The sequence below is a fragment of the Cydia pomonella genome, chromosome 10, assembly GCF_033807575.1.
Source record: "Cydia pomonella isolate Wapato2018A chromosome 10, ilCydPomo1, whole genome shotgun sequence".
In the NCBI taxonomy this organism is placed as follows: Eukaryota; Metazoa; Arthropoda; class Insecta; order Lepidoptera; family Tortricidae; genus Cydia; species Cydia pomonella.
Genome location: NC_084712.1, coordinates 21,828,382 through 21,844,970, shown reverse-complemented (window position 1 = coordinate 21,844,970; position 16,589 = coordinate 21,828,382). Strand labels below are relative to the sequence as shown.

Here is a 16,589-nt window from a genome sequence, read left to right as displayed (position 1 = left end):
AAACTACTTACACCCAGGTTAAACAGATTAATTGGCGTATCTAATCAAAACGTAATATGGGGACAGAGAGGGTCGGAGCAAATAAGCCGTTATAAAGAAGAGTGCAACAGTTTGTTAAAATGTATTGACTTTCCTATTGAGCTTACACATTGTGCCGATAAATATTGTAGTGAAATAAGCCATAGGAAAGTCCTAGACACTCTGTATAAGAATATTGTGTCTGCCCTCTGTGTGGCTGCGACGCGAACCGCAAGTAGGAAGCGTAAGTCCAAGAAACAGATAGTGGGGTGGAATAGGCATGTCAGCGATGCGCACAGGGCTGCGAGAGAGAAATTTCATGAGTGGACACTTTGTGGTAGACCGGAAGGTGGCAGGTTATTTAATGAGATGTGTGAAACGCGACGAATATTCAAGTCTCGCTTAAAGTGGTGCCAAGACCATCAGGTCCAAATAAAAATGAATATTCTAGCTTCACAGCACTCCAAAAAGGACTTCCGGTCATTTTGGAAAGCCACAAACAACATGAATTTCCGACCTTCATGCCCTGTGAGTGTTAATGGCAAAACTGACACCAAAGACATAGCTAACACTTTTAAAGATCATTTTATTGTTAAATCGTCTCTAGGACTATCGCAGGATGAGATGAGCGATGCTGAGATCAACGCAGAGCCTGGACCGGGGTACCTTGCTAAAGATGTAGCCAAGGCTATCAAATCTATCTCCCGAGGCAAATCTCCAGGGCACGACGGCCTCAGCATCGAGCATCTCCAGAATGCGGGTCCCCACATCTCAAGAGTGTTAGCTTTGTTTTATACGCTTTGTGTGAGGCACTGTTATTTGCCAGAGGATATGATGAAGACTATAGTTATCCCTGTACCTAAAAATAAAACTGGAGATTTGTCCGACACCAATAACTACAGGCCCATATCCCTTGCGACTGTTGTTGCTAAAGTATTTGACAGTGTGATTAATGTACAGTTAAATAAGTGCGTGAGCCTTAACCCAAACCAGTTTGGTTTTCGACCAGGGTTATCAACAGAAACTGCAATACTGTGCCTTAAGCACACTGTCAAGTATTATTTAAACAGAAAGACGCCAGTTTATGCGTGCTACTTAGACCTGTCTAAGGCTTTTGACCTGGTTTCCTACAATATCCTATGGAGAAAACTAAAAGACATTAATTTACCTAATGAGACCATACAAATTCTGAGGTATTGGTATGGAAATCAGGTCAATAGTGTTAGATGGTCAGGTATTTTATCAGACCCGTACAGGTTGGAGTGTGGGGTGAGGCAGGGGGGTTTGACCTCGCCCACACTTTTTAACCTTTATATAAATGAGCTTCTCGAGGCGCTCGGCAAAACGCATATCGGATGCCATATTGACACAGTTTGTATGAATAATTTGAGTTACGCCGACGATATGGTTTTGTTGAGCGCATCGGCTTGTGGTTTGCGAAAACTTTTAAGTATATGCGAAACCTACGCCATCCAACATGGGCTAAAGTACAATGTGGATAAAACCCAATACATGGTGTTTGAGCCTACCGGCTATCGAATACCTAAGGTACCTCCCATAAATTTGAATGGTAGTCCTCTAGAAAGGGTAATGTCTTTTAAATACTTAGGCCATGTTGTCACCTCAGATTTAAAAGATAACATGGATATTGAGCGCGAACGGAGGGCCCTGTCGGTAAGGGCAAACATGATTGCGCGTAAGTTTGCGCGCTGTACTAGGGAGGTGAAATTAACTCTTTTTAGAGCATATTGCACCTCCCTGTATACGTGCAGCTTATGGACGTACTACACTCAGCGGGCCTACGGGGCCCTTCGGGTTCAATATAACAACGCATTCCGGGTATTGGTGGGGCTGCCCCGCTTCTGTAGCGCATCAGGGATGTTTGCTGAAGCGCGCGTCGATTGCTTTTATACAACTATGCGCAAACGATGCACATCCCTGGTGCGCCGGGTGCGGGCCAGCCCCAACCCAATCCTGCGCTCGATTGCCGAGAGGTTTGACTGCCCATATTTGAGGCATTGTGATGACATGCATGTTTCTAGAAGTACCTATTATGTCTAACCACTAGATAGGTGCTTCTAGAAACATAGCTGTCTTAGTAATTATTTAGTGATAAGTTTGTACATATTAACATAGCTGTAAGTGCATACTAACATACTTATGAGTCTAAAGTTACTTGAAATAAATGATTAATAATAATATCAGGATGGCCGTGCCGAAAATGACATTGCGTAACACGTTACGTTAAAATTGCTCTGGACTTTTTTCTAAATACTTTACACACTTCATTCGGTTCTTGTCTGATTTAATTTCATGTCTTTTAATTATTTATATAAGAATTCAAGTCTTGGAGACCCTTTACATCTCTAAGTATAATTTAATGATTTTTTTTTATATTTTATCTCTGACACTTAAGAGACTTATACATCCCTAAAGAATTTTAGTATTTATTGGTTTAATTTTTTTATCATAGTTTTTTTTTTGTAATTTGACATTTAGAGACAGTATACATCTCTAATAAAGTATATATTATATCATCATTTCATTTCATTCCATATTTGTAATTGTATTTTGTAATTTTTGCGTGTTTACTGTGGCCTATTTGCTGAATAAATGTTTGATATTTAATAGACATGTGTAAGTAATGCGCGTAACATCACAAATCATCACTCCGAGAAACCAAGCATTACTTCAAACATCACTCTAGCTAGCACATGACTGGCCGAAGCGCGCGTAAACTCGTAAAGCATCAATATAGATTGACGCGCCGGTAGTCGGTACGAAAGGTCCGTTCAAGTACAATCCGCGTAATGTATAATGAGCAATGAGACGTGATGGTGTGATGTGTGATGTTTGTTTGCCATGCTATCATTACTTTGCTATCCCGCTCGCACCCGCACTCACTGCTCGCTCGCTCTCATTCCGCAATGCTTTCGGAACACTTCGGATCGGTCCGCTCGGCCGGTCGGTGGCAGTCGCATTTGAGTTATTGCAAATTTCATTAAATTGATACGATAACGGATTTTTGCACCTGCAATCGATTTAAAACTGTAATGCGTTACCATAGAGCTTACAATGTTTTTAGTATTTTACCTATAAGGATGCGGCTAAATGATAATTCGCTTGCGAGTTTGAATTTGACGAACAAAAACGTATTTACTGTTTATTATTGTTGTGAAATGTTTGGTTTGGTTGACTTTCGCGGCAAACTAAATTAAGCACGAGTGAAGTTACTTATTTATCTTTAATTTAATACTGTAAACACTAGTGTTTACAGTACATTCTCGTATCAGTATCATATCATAATTTTATTGATATACCCAAATAAAAATACTACCTAGTGACTCTCGATGGCGTTATCTCATTAATTAACAGATATTTTCTTTTATTTATTCTATTTTACGACTATAAAAATAAAAACATTAACAAAAACGATCTATCACATGGCGGTGACAAAACGCAATGCGTAATAGATCGACGCGCCGATATGATACGCCCTAGAGTCCTAACACTCGCTGCGTAATGTAGTTAGTACTGTGATGACTGTGATGAGTGTGATGTTGCCATCACGCGCGCGCCCGCGCGCTGTATTCGTTCGGGTAAATGTTTCGTTTCGAGTGATAAGTGATGTGATATCTCAGTGTAACATTACGTTTTCGAAAAAGTGATGTGATATAGCATTACTTTTTGAAGCACTGTTTCGCGCATGTCTAATATTTAAACCTCAAACCAGTGGTTACACGCTATAAATGATTGATTGATATTATACCTGTAAGTTAATGTTGAGCTCTGGCTCGGGCTGCGCGGTGTGGTCGCGCACGGAATCCACGGTGATATCGGCCGACGCAGCTGTCACGTCGTGAGGCGCTTCCACTGCCTCCTCCTGCGGAGTTAGATCCGAGGGAAGGGTTAGAAGGTGTCATCCTACTCTTACAATTAATTGATTACTTCGGATGACCAATGGATGTCGATAAAAAAGGAAAAATTACACAAGCTGAGGGTGCCGCCGTGCACTGAGCACGGAGATGTGAGGGACATGAGGGTCTCCCTAAAATGTTGACAATGGTCGCCACCTCACCTTGTGTTCCCCGTTAGTTAGAGGCGCCTCGTCGGCCGGCCCCCGCAGCTCCACCGCCCACGGCGCGAGCAGCACTTGGCATTGCGCTATCGTCACCTAAAACAAACAAAAACTAAGTTCCGAAGTCCGCAAAATGCGGTCTGTACATATAAAACAGTTATATTTTACGATTTTTTTAGGAACGCGTACATACCAAAAGTAGAGTGAGTGTTGTCACGTAAAAATCAAGACAGAGAGAGGGTAGATCGAAAAATCCGCGCAGCTAGAAGATTTGGTTACTGGTCCTCGCTAGTTTTTGGTCTTCCAAGAATGCTATATTACGTTCGAAGCGTTAGGTCAAATACGTAAACGTAAGTGTACAGCTGTTGTTTCTTTTTCCTACTCCTCTACTGTTATCTGTCATTTATGCATTCATTAACACGAATATAAGAACATACATAAAAGGTTTCAAGAAAAGTCTATATTGTCTATTCCTCATAAAAGCTCTTGTGCTTTTAATCGCTATAACGTTACTGCGATTAATGGCTACCAACCTAACAAAACCAAAACGAATACTGTTTTAAACTAAGTGCATTGCTGCCAACTTACAAAATATTCATTTGGTTGCATAGTAAAAATAATTACTTCATAAGTCAGAAACACGCATGTGACACCCGTAATATAGCAACACCCATAGACTACGAAGACCGCTTAGCGTTGCTTGTTAGTCTCCGTAGGCTACGGTGGCCAAAATTGAGAAAAAACTGTCCAAAAATTTAATTTAGCAAGTAGCAAGTACCAGGGCCTCATGAGTTACGAGAAGGTGTCGCCGACCGGCCGGCCGCGGCCCGGGGCGGGCCGGGCGCGTAACAAGGTATGCTCGCGCGTCTTGGCTATATACTTTTGCTTTGTTTACCTAAATTAAGATTTATTTTTGTTGACTCGTAGGAAAAATATTGTATGCAACGTTGTATAAGTAGATCAAAAAATGCTCGTGGCGTATTCCTTTACAATGTTCGCCTACGCCTTCGGCTCCGGCTCACATTGTAACTCACGCCACTCGCCTTTTTTGACCCTTCTTATACAACTGTTGCATAATAGTATTTTATGCAACAGTTGTATAAGAAGGGTCAAAAAAGGCGAGTGGCGTGAGTTACAATGTGAGCCGGAGCCGAAGGCGTAGGCGAACATTGTAAAGGAATACGCCACGAGAATTTTTTGACCTACTTATACAACGTTGCATACAATATTTTTCCTACGAGTCAACAAAAATAAATCTTAATTTAGGTAAACAAATTACAGCAAAAGTATATAGCCAAGACGCGCGAGCATCCCTTGTTACGCGCCCGGCCCGCCCCGGGCCGCGGCCCGCGGCCGGCCGGTCGGCGACACCTCCTCGTAACTCATGAGGCCCTGGTACTTGCTACTTGGTAAATAAATTTTTTGGACAGTTTTTCTCAATTTTGGCCACCGTAGCCTACGGAGACAAATAAGCAACGCTAAGCGGTCTTCGTAGTCTATGGGTGTTGCTATATTACGGGTGTCACATGCGTGTTTCTGGCTTATGAAGTAATTATTTTTACTATGCAACCAAATGAATATTTTGTAAGTTGGCAGCAAAGCAATGCACTTAGTTTAAAACTGTATTCGTTTTGGTTTTGTTAGGTTGGTAGCCATTAATCGCAGTAACGTTATAGCTTATAAAAGCACAAGAGCTTTTATGAGGAATAGACAATATAGACTTTTCTTGAAATCTTTTATGTATGTTCTTATATTCGTGTTAATGAATGCATAAATGACAGATAACAGTAGAGGAGTAGGAAAAATACTATAAAATATTAGACGATCTAAATAGCTTAACATTTTAACATTTGCATGCTGTATAGTCAGTTAAGAAAGATGAGAATTGAACATATTTACAGAAACCACTTGTATATAAGCTTTTTTAATGCAAATAAATGATTATGATTAATCAAATTATAGTTAAAAAAGACACGAACCGAAGAATCTGTTGCTACCGCGATCGAACTCTTGCTTTCCAACACAACGTCAGGCAAATTGCAGGCACTCATTTTAGAAAAGCAGCGTATTTAAATCTTTTAAATACAACTATTTTTATTGCCCACTTAAATATAAAATGTTACTGTGAAAACAACATTAAAATTAGTGGTACGCAACGGGCGATCGATTCCAAAGTTTTAAGAGAGATTGCGACAAAGTTTTTGGGACGCGCGAGGCAGAGTTATGTAACGAAGGACCGGCGCGCGCATCTTTATGCGTAAGTCAATATCTCGATGTTGTTTACAAACAGCACGTTTGATCAACAGGTTCTTGACAAAGTAAGCGAGAGATATCTCTAATAAATAATAATAAATAATAAATATTATAGGACATTATTACACAAATTGACTAAGTCCCACAGTAAGCTCAATAAGGCTTGTGTTGAGGGTACTTAGACAACGATATATATAATAGGTATATAAATATTTATAAATACTTAAATACATAGAAAACACCCATGACTCAGGAACAAATATCCATGCTCATCACACGAATAAATGCCCTGACCAAGATTTGAACCCGGGACCATCGGCTTCGTAGGCAGGGTCACTACCCACTAGGCCAAACCGGTCGTCAAATACCCTAATTGCATGTTTACATACACTGTTGTGATCCCAAACGTAATAGGAATACACACTTCTATCATAAATTATTACAGAGGCCGAGAAAAGGCAATTCGTAGATGAGTTTTAATATGAATGAATGATTTATATGCATATGAATATTGGGTTACATAAGTAAGTTTTGGGTACAATAATTAGTTTCTTTTAGATTCTACCTATAGAGGTGTACATGCACTGTATATTGGCTCGATTCGCTAGTAGAGTTTTGCCACATTACAGAAAATTTATAAATATTTAATTATAATATTTGACACCATAGTTAAATTTATATTTATAAAGTTATATAGTATCAAGTCAAAAAGTTACGTAGTTAATTGAACAAAGAAGACGAATCGACGAATTGCAGTTCCTACCGAGGCATATATAGTGCTCCAAACATTCGAGGAAAAAAGATAAAATAATCATAATTTAAGAACCTTCACATCAAAAATGTCAAAAACAAATTTAATAAATAAATAAAAAATCTTTATTGCCACACAACAAAATTTACAAATTATGTGAAAATAGCTAAAAAAATACAAAATAACTTAAATTAACACAATAATTATAACTTAAATCTATAATGTGGCAAAGGGTCCCAATCTCAGCATGTGCAGTGCCAGAGGGCTCTGCGCTGATTTTCAGACTGGTCCCGGGAGAGATTGGGGTCGGTCACTACTAGCATAATGTACCTTTCTTAGTACAGCTCTATATTTTCATCTTTATGTGTATTTGTAGTTCCCTCTTTAATTATTAAAAAAAAGTTAAAAGGCACTTCTTGTTCTGCCCGTTAACCTTTTGAACGCCAGACCTGTCGTGCGCGTTCACCGTGAACCATGGCATGTTGAGCTGTAGCCGCGTCCGTCTATAGCCATGAAAGGGTTAACAATTCTAAACGGTATTTAGTCAATTCGTGATGGTTCTCATACCTTAGTTGCGGAGAGTGTGATCCGCTGCAGCTCCGACGACGAGTGCAGGTAGAGAGCTTCGCCTCGCTTCGAGAAGCACAGACTTGAAATGCCGCTGCAAAACACAAACACAATCAATATATGTATACGTATACCTTTTTTAAGATCAATGTGGAGAAGATTGGCATATAAATTTTTTGTTTGAGAAGACCGTTATAGGGCAAAAATTCTCATATTTGTATACGTACTTCGTTTAGACACTATAGGAAGAGCTGTGCTTCTTTTGCTGTACCGACTTTCCGTATGGAGTATTTGTACAAGTGCAATAGTTAGAAACGACAAAAGAGTTTGTAGACAGTCTAACCTGACAGACGCTATTTCTCACATTTACCTTAATTCAGTTTCATCTAATTAAAATGTAGCAAACTGGTGTTGTTAAGTGTGTAATTCTTTTTTTAAACAGGCATAAATATAAATGAACAATAGTTCGATCGCCGACCGTTTCAAGCGAAGCGATGTCGTTAAGAGGTAATCGTGTAATAACATGGTCATAAAAATGCCTTAAACGGTGGTCGCTAGCCACGACTAGCGGCGCGCTTTTTTGATTAGTAAGATAGCGTTATGAGGTTCATATTCATATAATATTCTAAGGAGTAAGTTTCATAGTTGTTTTCTGCCGTCAATGATGGTGAATGAGTAGTATTTACTTGATGTCCTCCTTGCGCACGGCGGCGGCGTTGAGCTGGCGCCGCAGCTCGGGGCTGAGCACGAGGCAGTCGCCGAGGTTGGTGAGGCACAGCAGGCACCACTCGCGGTGCGCCGCGCCGCCGGGCCCGGAGCACTCGAACCACGCGAACGCTGTCCGCCGGACCTGACAAAAAAAAACGAGAAAAACTTAAATGTTGAACTGAAAATTAGGGAGCAAATAATAATCAACAATCATAATTTTTTGGGCCAAAAGTAACACGTCTTAAGCCATGTCCACATTAAATTGCCTCGCGAGGAAAATGCCTCGCAAGATCGACTCACTGGAACTGCCCTGAATACGCGCGCGTCCGCTTACCTCGGGCGAAGCACGCTTGCAGCTACATAGACTGCGTTGCTTGCCTTCCGGGGAAATTATTATTATTTTTTTATGGTAGAGGCAAACGAGCCGACGGACCTGTCTGTGTGACCTTGCTTTTTTACTTTAACAATGTACGGGACACAAAATGTGAACCCTCCAAAAAATGTAAGTGGGGATACTCACCCTAGCGCCCTCGTGCGCCGTGAGCTTGTACTTGTGGTGCGGCTTGAGCGACGGCAACGTGAACACCTTGAACTGCTCCTCCGACGTGATGCACACGCGGTGCGTTCCCGGCTCGGGCAAAGATGCAACGCCTCGCTCCACCTGCGAGACAGACATACCATTAGTGAAAATATAATTGGAAGAAATTACACAAGTGTTAGGAGACGTTGAAAAATAATGACCTGGGATTTTAGTAAAGAACCATATTATGTAAACTTAATAAATCCTGGTCAGTAGATCAGAAGGCTTCCAAGGTCCCATTACCTTTTTTTATTCTTGTTATTGCCCCCCGTAGACCAACACGATATTAAGCGGATCATGAATAATATCCTTGAGCCTAAAATTAGGGCTTTTAAACAGTTATTGAGGGCAGATTAACCTTAAATATGGCGACGGCGTCTACTTCTTCAGAGATACTAGTCAAGACTTCCCACAGAACATAATCGAACTGAGATTACTATTTGGTGAAACCTGCCCTAGATGGACACAAGGAATCACATTAGAGAAAACACAAATTAATAAAAAAAATAAAAAACAAATAGAAGTGTACCTCTAAAGGATCCGGCAGCGGCACGGCGGCCCCGTCCAGTACTGTGATGCCTATGACGGGCGCGCGGTGTTTCAGCTGGATCTCCTTGGCCAGCGTGCACGTGACCTGATACAAGACATACCAATAGGGTTGTTTCCAATTTTTGAAAACGCTTGTATTACGTTCTATATTAACTAAAAGTTGCCCTAAAATTCAACTTTTATACTAAAACGGCTTTAAACACGGCTTATGTTAGATTAACAAAATATATTTTGACAGATGCTTTCGCGCCCAAAACGCTCTTTGAAATTTGTGTGACGTAACGACTATTATAGGAAAATATTTTCATATTATTTTAATTTATATTAACCATAGCTATGCCCTTACGTTTCACTTTTAGTTTTTTTTTTTTATTATAATAAAAATTAGGAGCGAGAAACAAATTTCATACCAAATTCTAAATGCAAAATTCTTAAAAATCAAACGTAGGAATTTGGTTGATATACAACAAGTTGTGTCAAAATATTTTCAATAATGTTCATATTCAGAGAGGAAAATGAGGTCTACGTTTGTATGAAAAAGCGATTTCGCGCGGGGCCTAAACTTTCTTCTTAAATCATACCGGACGGACGCTGTCACCATATACGTATGTATTATGAAGCTGACCGTTACAACCTCGCGTATAAAATACCGTCAACCGGGGTGAATAGGGACGGCTGGGGTGAATAGGGCCAAAACACACTTATTAACACTACTTATTACTTACAGAAATTGTATCATACAAAACCTCCTATTATTTTAAATCGAATATGAACGTAATGAAATACGGTGACATATCAAACATTCGTGCGCCATTTTGTAATTTCTTGACAATTTAGGTATCGAAGGCACAGACCTATTCGGCATTCAGCCACGATTGAAAATTATGTAAAAATATTTTAAGCGGCTATTATTAAAATAATAACATTAAATATGTTTATACATAAACAAAAATATAATCGTCAGTATTTTAAAAGTAAAACTTATTTATGCTACTTGGTTTGTATAAGTGACATAATAATAAAAAAAAACACAAAAAAAAACTATAACTCCCTAGGGAGTTACGGGTTTTGTCCTTCAGTACACCTGCATGAAATAATATATTTTTCGAGCAAGTGTGATGAAAAGATTAGAGCATACCTGTTCATCTTTCCTCTTGTTGGTGTTGGGGATGGAGAGCGTGAAGGCGTACACGGTGCCGTTGTTGGTGCCGGCCCACAGCGTCGGCGTCGAGCTCTGTGCTGCAATGCAATACGTCATGTATACGCCATTCAACTTGATCGTCTCGGGTTAATACCGACACACCAAGTAGTGCTCAATTTAGCAACTTATGAAGTTGGCTACCTGGCAACATATTTAGTATTAGCACCAAATAATCGTTCTTATATATTTGGCAACACTGCTTAAATTAATGATAAAACGGGTTACAATTTTCAATTAAGAATGTAAAATAAAGACATCGCATTATGTAGTCAGTCGTCGTGGTATCGTTCGACCGGATTGAGGACGACTTCTGCTCGTGATAGAATGGTAGTGACCCTTTCTGTCATGTAATTTATTGTTGACGAGGAACGTCCGTGCGAAGTAGAGACACCGCACCATGGAGCCGAAGCAGCCGTTATTAGATCGGTTATTTGGATTTACAACGACTTCTACTCGTGATAGAATGGTAGTGACCCTTTCTGTCATGTAACTTATTGTTGACGAGGAACGTCCGTGCGAAGTAGAGACACCGCACCATGGAGCCGAAGCAGCCGTCATTAGATCGCTCATTTGGATTTACAACGATTCTACTCGTGATAGAATCGCATCGACTCCACTCTACTATTGATGAGGACCGTCCGTGCGAAGTAGATACACCTCATCACGGACCTGAAGCAGCCGTCATTAGATCACTCATATGTATATATAACGACTTTTACTCGCTATATAATGGTATCGCCTTTTTTCTTGTACTTACTGTTGATTAGGAAGGTCCGTGCGAAGTATAGACACCGCACCATGGATCCGAAGCCGTCGTCGTTGGATCTCGCTTCGACTGCTCGCTCTACTGGTTTTACGTCTGCTTCTTCCACTGGTGACGGTATGGGCTTCTTGGCGGGCTGGATAAAAGAGAAGATTTAGTTGAATTTAATTCGAACGTAATCAATGATTTCGTTCAGCACAGTATTACTGGCTGGGTTAGCAATGTCAATATCCAAATCGTTAGGAATAGAATCTCCCGTATGTTCGGCATAGATAGTATTTTTGGACACAGAACAGGAACTAAAGTGTACCTTATGTGTTAGGTATAAGGTCCTAGTAACTTGCGCGGGCGAGGCGGGGCTGTTGCCTGAACGACTCGAGTCGACCTAAAGTACACCTTATGTGTTGGGTATAAGATCCATACTGCGCGGGCGAAGGACTGGTGGTAATAGGACTTCTTGAATGATTGGCGTCGGGTTTTTTTATACTACGTCGGTGGCAAACAAGCATACGGCGCGCCTGATGGTAAGCAGATATCGTAGCCTATGGACGCCTGCAACTCCGGAGGAGTTACATGCGCGTTGCCGACCCTAACACCTCGCACCCTCGATGAGCTCTGGCAACCACAACACTATGAGTAGGAACCGGCAGAAACACAACACTATTGAGTAGGGTCTAGTGTTATTTTGCTGCGGTTTTTTGTAAGGTGGAGGTACATCCCCATTGGCATATATATCTAAGGACGGGCCTTACGGGCACTAAGAATGGTGCTAGTTCAGTGGTGTCACTCACGAATTCGAGCCAATCGTGCAGTCTAACGCAACTAGTTGCGACCAATCGCGTACGTGGAGCGAACTCAAAAAATCATGTTGCGGCGTACTAGCCGACCGCTGTACTGGCGCCATTCTTATTGTCCATAGGCCCGTCCTTAGATATATATGTCAATGTACTTCCCTAGATGTCTGTATCGGCCGAGCTGAAGTGCACTTTACGCCGTGTTAATAGAGTTAATTATTACCTGCGCGGGAGGGCGGGGCTGACGATTGATGACTCGCGGATACTCGAGCTAAAGCACACCGTATGTGTAAGTAATAAGGTGCATTGTTACCTGCGCGGGCGAGGCGGGGCTGGTGGCGGTGGCGCGGCGCTGCGAGCGGCCCTTGCGCAGGCGCCGGAAGGACTCGCGCAGGGACTTCTTGAACGACTTGCGCCTCGAGATGGGCGTGTCGCCTGCGCCGGAGTGGTCTACGAGTAACAGATATTAATTATTACTTTATTATTATTATTTATTGGAAAACCACATGAAACTTATTAACAATCGAAGGCCAATTAGAGGATAATATATAGAATTATATATTGAAGCTGAAATAATGCAAAGACATGGTGAAATCATTCTCATCTGTTGTGTTGTGGTGTGTGTTGTGTTGTGTGTGTGTTGTGTGTTGTGTCTGTGTGTGTCGGCAACGTGCATGTAATGCCTTTGGTGTTGCAGGCGTCCATAGGCTACGGTGACTGCTTACCATCAGGCGGGCCGTATGCTTGTTTGCCACCGTCGTGGTATTAACTGGCTCTGCTGTGTGGCGGCGATTACGTACAGCGGGGACAAATAGGAATAGATCAAAGATATCGACTTTGTATGCAATTGGTTCTATCGCTATCAAGTTTAACATGGCAGTTTTATTTCTTGCAACCAGAGACGAATAAGATCGTTATTGAGAATCCAGAAACTTGTTTCCCTTTTTTAAGCTTAATTTTTGATAATTTTCGAGTTTACAACTAAATTTAATTGGGAATCATCGAAACCAGTATTCAAAAAGTTCCCTGGCCATTTAAAAATTTCATCTCTGAGAGGCGTATTTTGATTGTAATAACAGGTTATAAATTTGATATGAATATGGTCTGTCAGTGTCATAAGTTACATTTCTTCAACCAGGGACGTCACTTTTGACACTGAAAGATCATATCAGTAACAAATCCAGATCAAAGTCATAAGCATAACCTGTTATTACAAACAGAATAAGGTCTTCTATTCTATTCCTTTTTTATTGTTCAATACATATAGTGTGATACGACGCGATATCGCGTACGTGAGAAAGAGAAGTAATTTTTCTGACAACCCGATAGTGCAGATAGAAGTCGGGAAATGACTCATCATATTTGTACTGGTTTGTATAATTCTGTAACGAGTGCACTTGACGGCGAGCGAGCGCGCCTGTATGGCGTCGAGTATACCGCGAGCCAGGACCAATTTCTATGACCAATGGCCTCCCGGCTGAAAACTCGTGTAATGGTTAACGGCTAGGTATGATGAAACCTCGTGGACGTCAGCTGCCGCTCCGTTGGTGGGTTGAGGAATGGCGGCGACCGAAACACGTAAAACAAAAAAAATTGTCATCGTCTCCCGTTTGATACTTTGTCAAATGATATTTCAGATACTGTTGTTAATAAAAAAAATAGTCAGCCGGTTATATCGCGGTGGTAAGAACATCAGCTGGTCGCATGAACCTGTAAAAAATAAGCGCTATACCTTTTATGATAGCAAAAACAAATCATGAAACGTTGCATGTAGCATTTCATCGGGCGTAATCGCCTAAAAAGCCATCAACGGATTACGGAATTTGCACATTACACATACTTTGCCGCATATAAAGTGGTAGGCGCATATTTTTTTTATGTTCATTTTACAGCTGACGGTCGTTCCACCGCGATAGAGCCGGCTGACGGTTCTTTAAGTCACCTAAACTGTCATCTGACAAAGTATCAGCCGGGAGGCGATGACAGAGGAAATATGCTCCTGGCCCGTGGTCTAGAGAGCGCACAGCCCGTGGCGCCGTGCCCGAGCACACCACCCCCCTTCCCACTGCGCGGTGACAGTTCTGTACTGTAAGATGAGACACACGACATACCGTGCGGGTTGAGCGTGCACTTGACGGCGAGCGAGCGCGCCTGTATGGCGTCGAGCGCGCACAGCCCGTGCGCCGTGCCCGCGCACACCACCCCCCACTCCCACTGCGCGGTGACAGTTCTGTACTGTAAGATGAGACACACGACATACCGTGCGGGTTGAGCGTGCACTTGACGGCGAGCGAGCGCGCCTGTATGGCGTCGAGCGCGCACAGCCCGTGCGCCGTGCCCGCGCACACCACCCCCCACTCCCACTGCGCGGTGACAGTTCTGTACTGTAAGATGAGACACACGACATACCGTGCGGGTTGAGCGTGCACTTGACGGCGAGCGAGCGCGCCTGTATGGCGTCGAGCGCGCACAGCCCGTGCGCCGTGCCCGCGCACACCACCCCCCACTCCCACTGCGCGGTGACAGTTCTGTACTGTAAGATGAGACACACGACATACCGTGCGGGTTGAGCGTGCACTTGACGGCGAGCGAGCGCGCCTGTATGGCGTCGAGCGCGCACAGCCCGTGCGCCGTGCCCGCGCACACCACCCCCCACTCCCACTGCGCCGCCAGCGCGGTCACCGCCGCCGGCGGCGACAGCTGCACTACTGACGTCGCCTGACAAATAAACCAAACATTATGAAACATGGCGCGCTTGGGCAATCGGCTAAAATAATGCAATTTTATTAACACATTCACCGCTGAGCTACGGTCGCATAGCGCTACATCGTAGGCGATAACATGGATTTCCCAGTATGTAGCAGAAATGCTTCGTAGAAAAAACGACAACGTGTACATATTATTATATTTATTATCAAAAATCGACCACATAGGAACATAAAAGGATAGCACAGTTTACGCAGAAAAGTGTAAGGGAAAACAATCATCTTCGAATTCGACATCGAACCTTTCGACCGTGTCATAACTGTATTCTCGGTAGTGTCCAATTGAAATCACTTTTCTTGAATTATTATAATATACCTTGATACAAAGTTTTAAGTCCCGCACTCAAAAAAATGTTTGATCTCCATACACTGTCAACCCCTTTGTCACCACCTTGGGGGATGCATTTTAAAAACGATGAAATTAGTAGACATGCGCGAAACAGTGCTTCAAAAAGTAATGCTATATCACATCACTTTTTCGAAAACGTAATGTTACACTGAGATATCACATCACTTATCACTCGAAACGAAACATTACCCGAACGAATAAAGCGCGCGGGCGCGCGCGTGATGGCAACGTCACACTCATCACAGTACCAACTACATTACGCAGCGAGTTAGGACTCTAGGGCGTATCATATCGGCGCGTCGATCTATTACGCATTGCGTTTTGTGACCGCCATGTGATAGATCGTTTTTGTAATGTTTTTATTTTTATAGTCGTAAAATATGCATCATAGAAAAAAATAAAAGAAAATATCTGTTAATTAATGAGATTACGCCATCGAGAGTCACTAGGTAGTATTTTTATTTGGGTATATCAATAAAATTATGATATGATACTGATACGAGAATGTACTGTAAACACTAGCTCACTATTAAATTAAAGATAAATAAGTAACTTCACTCGTGCTTAATTTAGTTTGCCGCGAAAGTCAACCAAACCAAACATTTCACAACAATAATAAACAGTAAATACGTTTTTGTTCGTCAAATTCAAACTCGCAAGCGAATTATCATTTAGCCGCATCCTTATAGGTAAAATACTAAAAACATTGTAAGCTCTATGGTAACGCATTACAGTTTTAAATCGATTGCAGGTGCAAAAATCCGTTATCGTATCAATTTAATGAAATTTGCAATAACTCAAATGCGACTGCTACCGACCGGCCGAGCGGACCGATCCGAAGTGTTCCGAAAGCATTGCGGAATGAGAGCGAGCGAGCAGTGAGTGCGGGTGCGAGCGGGATAGCAAAGTAATGATAGCATGGCAAACAAACATCACACATCACACCATCACGTCTCATTGCTCATTATACATTACGCGGATTCTACTTGAACGGACCTTTCGTACCGACTACCGGCGCGTCAATCTATATTGATGCTTTACGAGTTTACGCGCGCTTCGGCCAGTTATATGCTCGAGTGATGTTTGAAGTAATGCTTGGTTTCTCGGAGTGATGCGTAATGCAACATTACGCGTTTGAGTGATATCTCATTTGTGATGTTACGCGCATTACTTACACATGTCTAGAAATTAGATTTCTTCTATTTTAATAAAA

The 16,589-nt window shown here is 42.0% G+C and overlaps 1 protein-coding gene across 6 annotated transcripts in view; it reads right to left on the bottom strand.

The window, feature by feature from the left end:
• LOC133522399 (lethal(2) giant larvae protein homolog 1) overlaps positions 1–16,589 on the bottom strand; it is a 93,398-nt gene that overhangs the window by 6,416 nt on the left and 70,393 nt on the right. For all 6 annotated transcript variants that reach the window (XM_061857723.1, XM_061857724.1, XM_061857722.1 and 3 more), the window contains 10 exons: positions 14,374–14,980; positions 12,576–12,712; positions 11,463–11,604; positions 10,643–10,743; positions 9,485–9,589; positions 8,896–9,036; positions 8,354–8,517; positions 7,668–7,761; positions 4,097–4,192; positions 3,788–3,901 (listed from right to left, as the gene is read on the bottom strand). In XM_061857723.1, the coding sequence (XP_061713707.1) occupies positions 3,788–3,901; positions 4,097–4,192; positions 7,668–7,761; positions 8,354–8,517; positions 8,896–9,036; positions 9,485–9,589; positions 10,643–10,743; positions 11,463–11,604; positions 12,576–12,712; positions 14,374–14,980 (1,701 nt within the window). The remainder of the gene's footprint in view (positions 1–3,787; positions 3,902–4,096; positions 4,193–7,667; positions 7,762–8,353; positions 8,518–8,895; positions 9,037–9,484; positions 9,590–10,642; positions 10,744–11,462; positions 11,605–12,575; positions 12,713–14,373; positions 14,981–16,589) is intronic.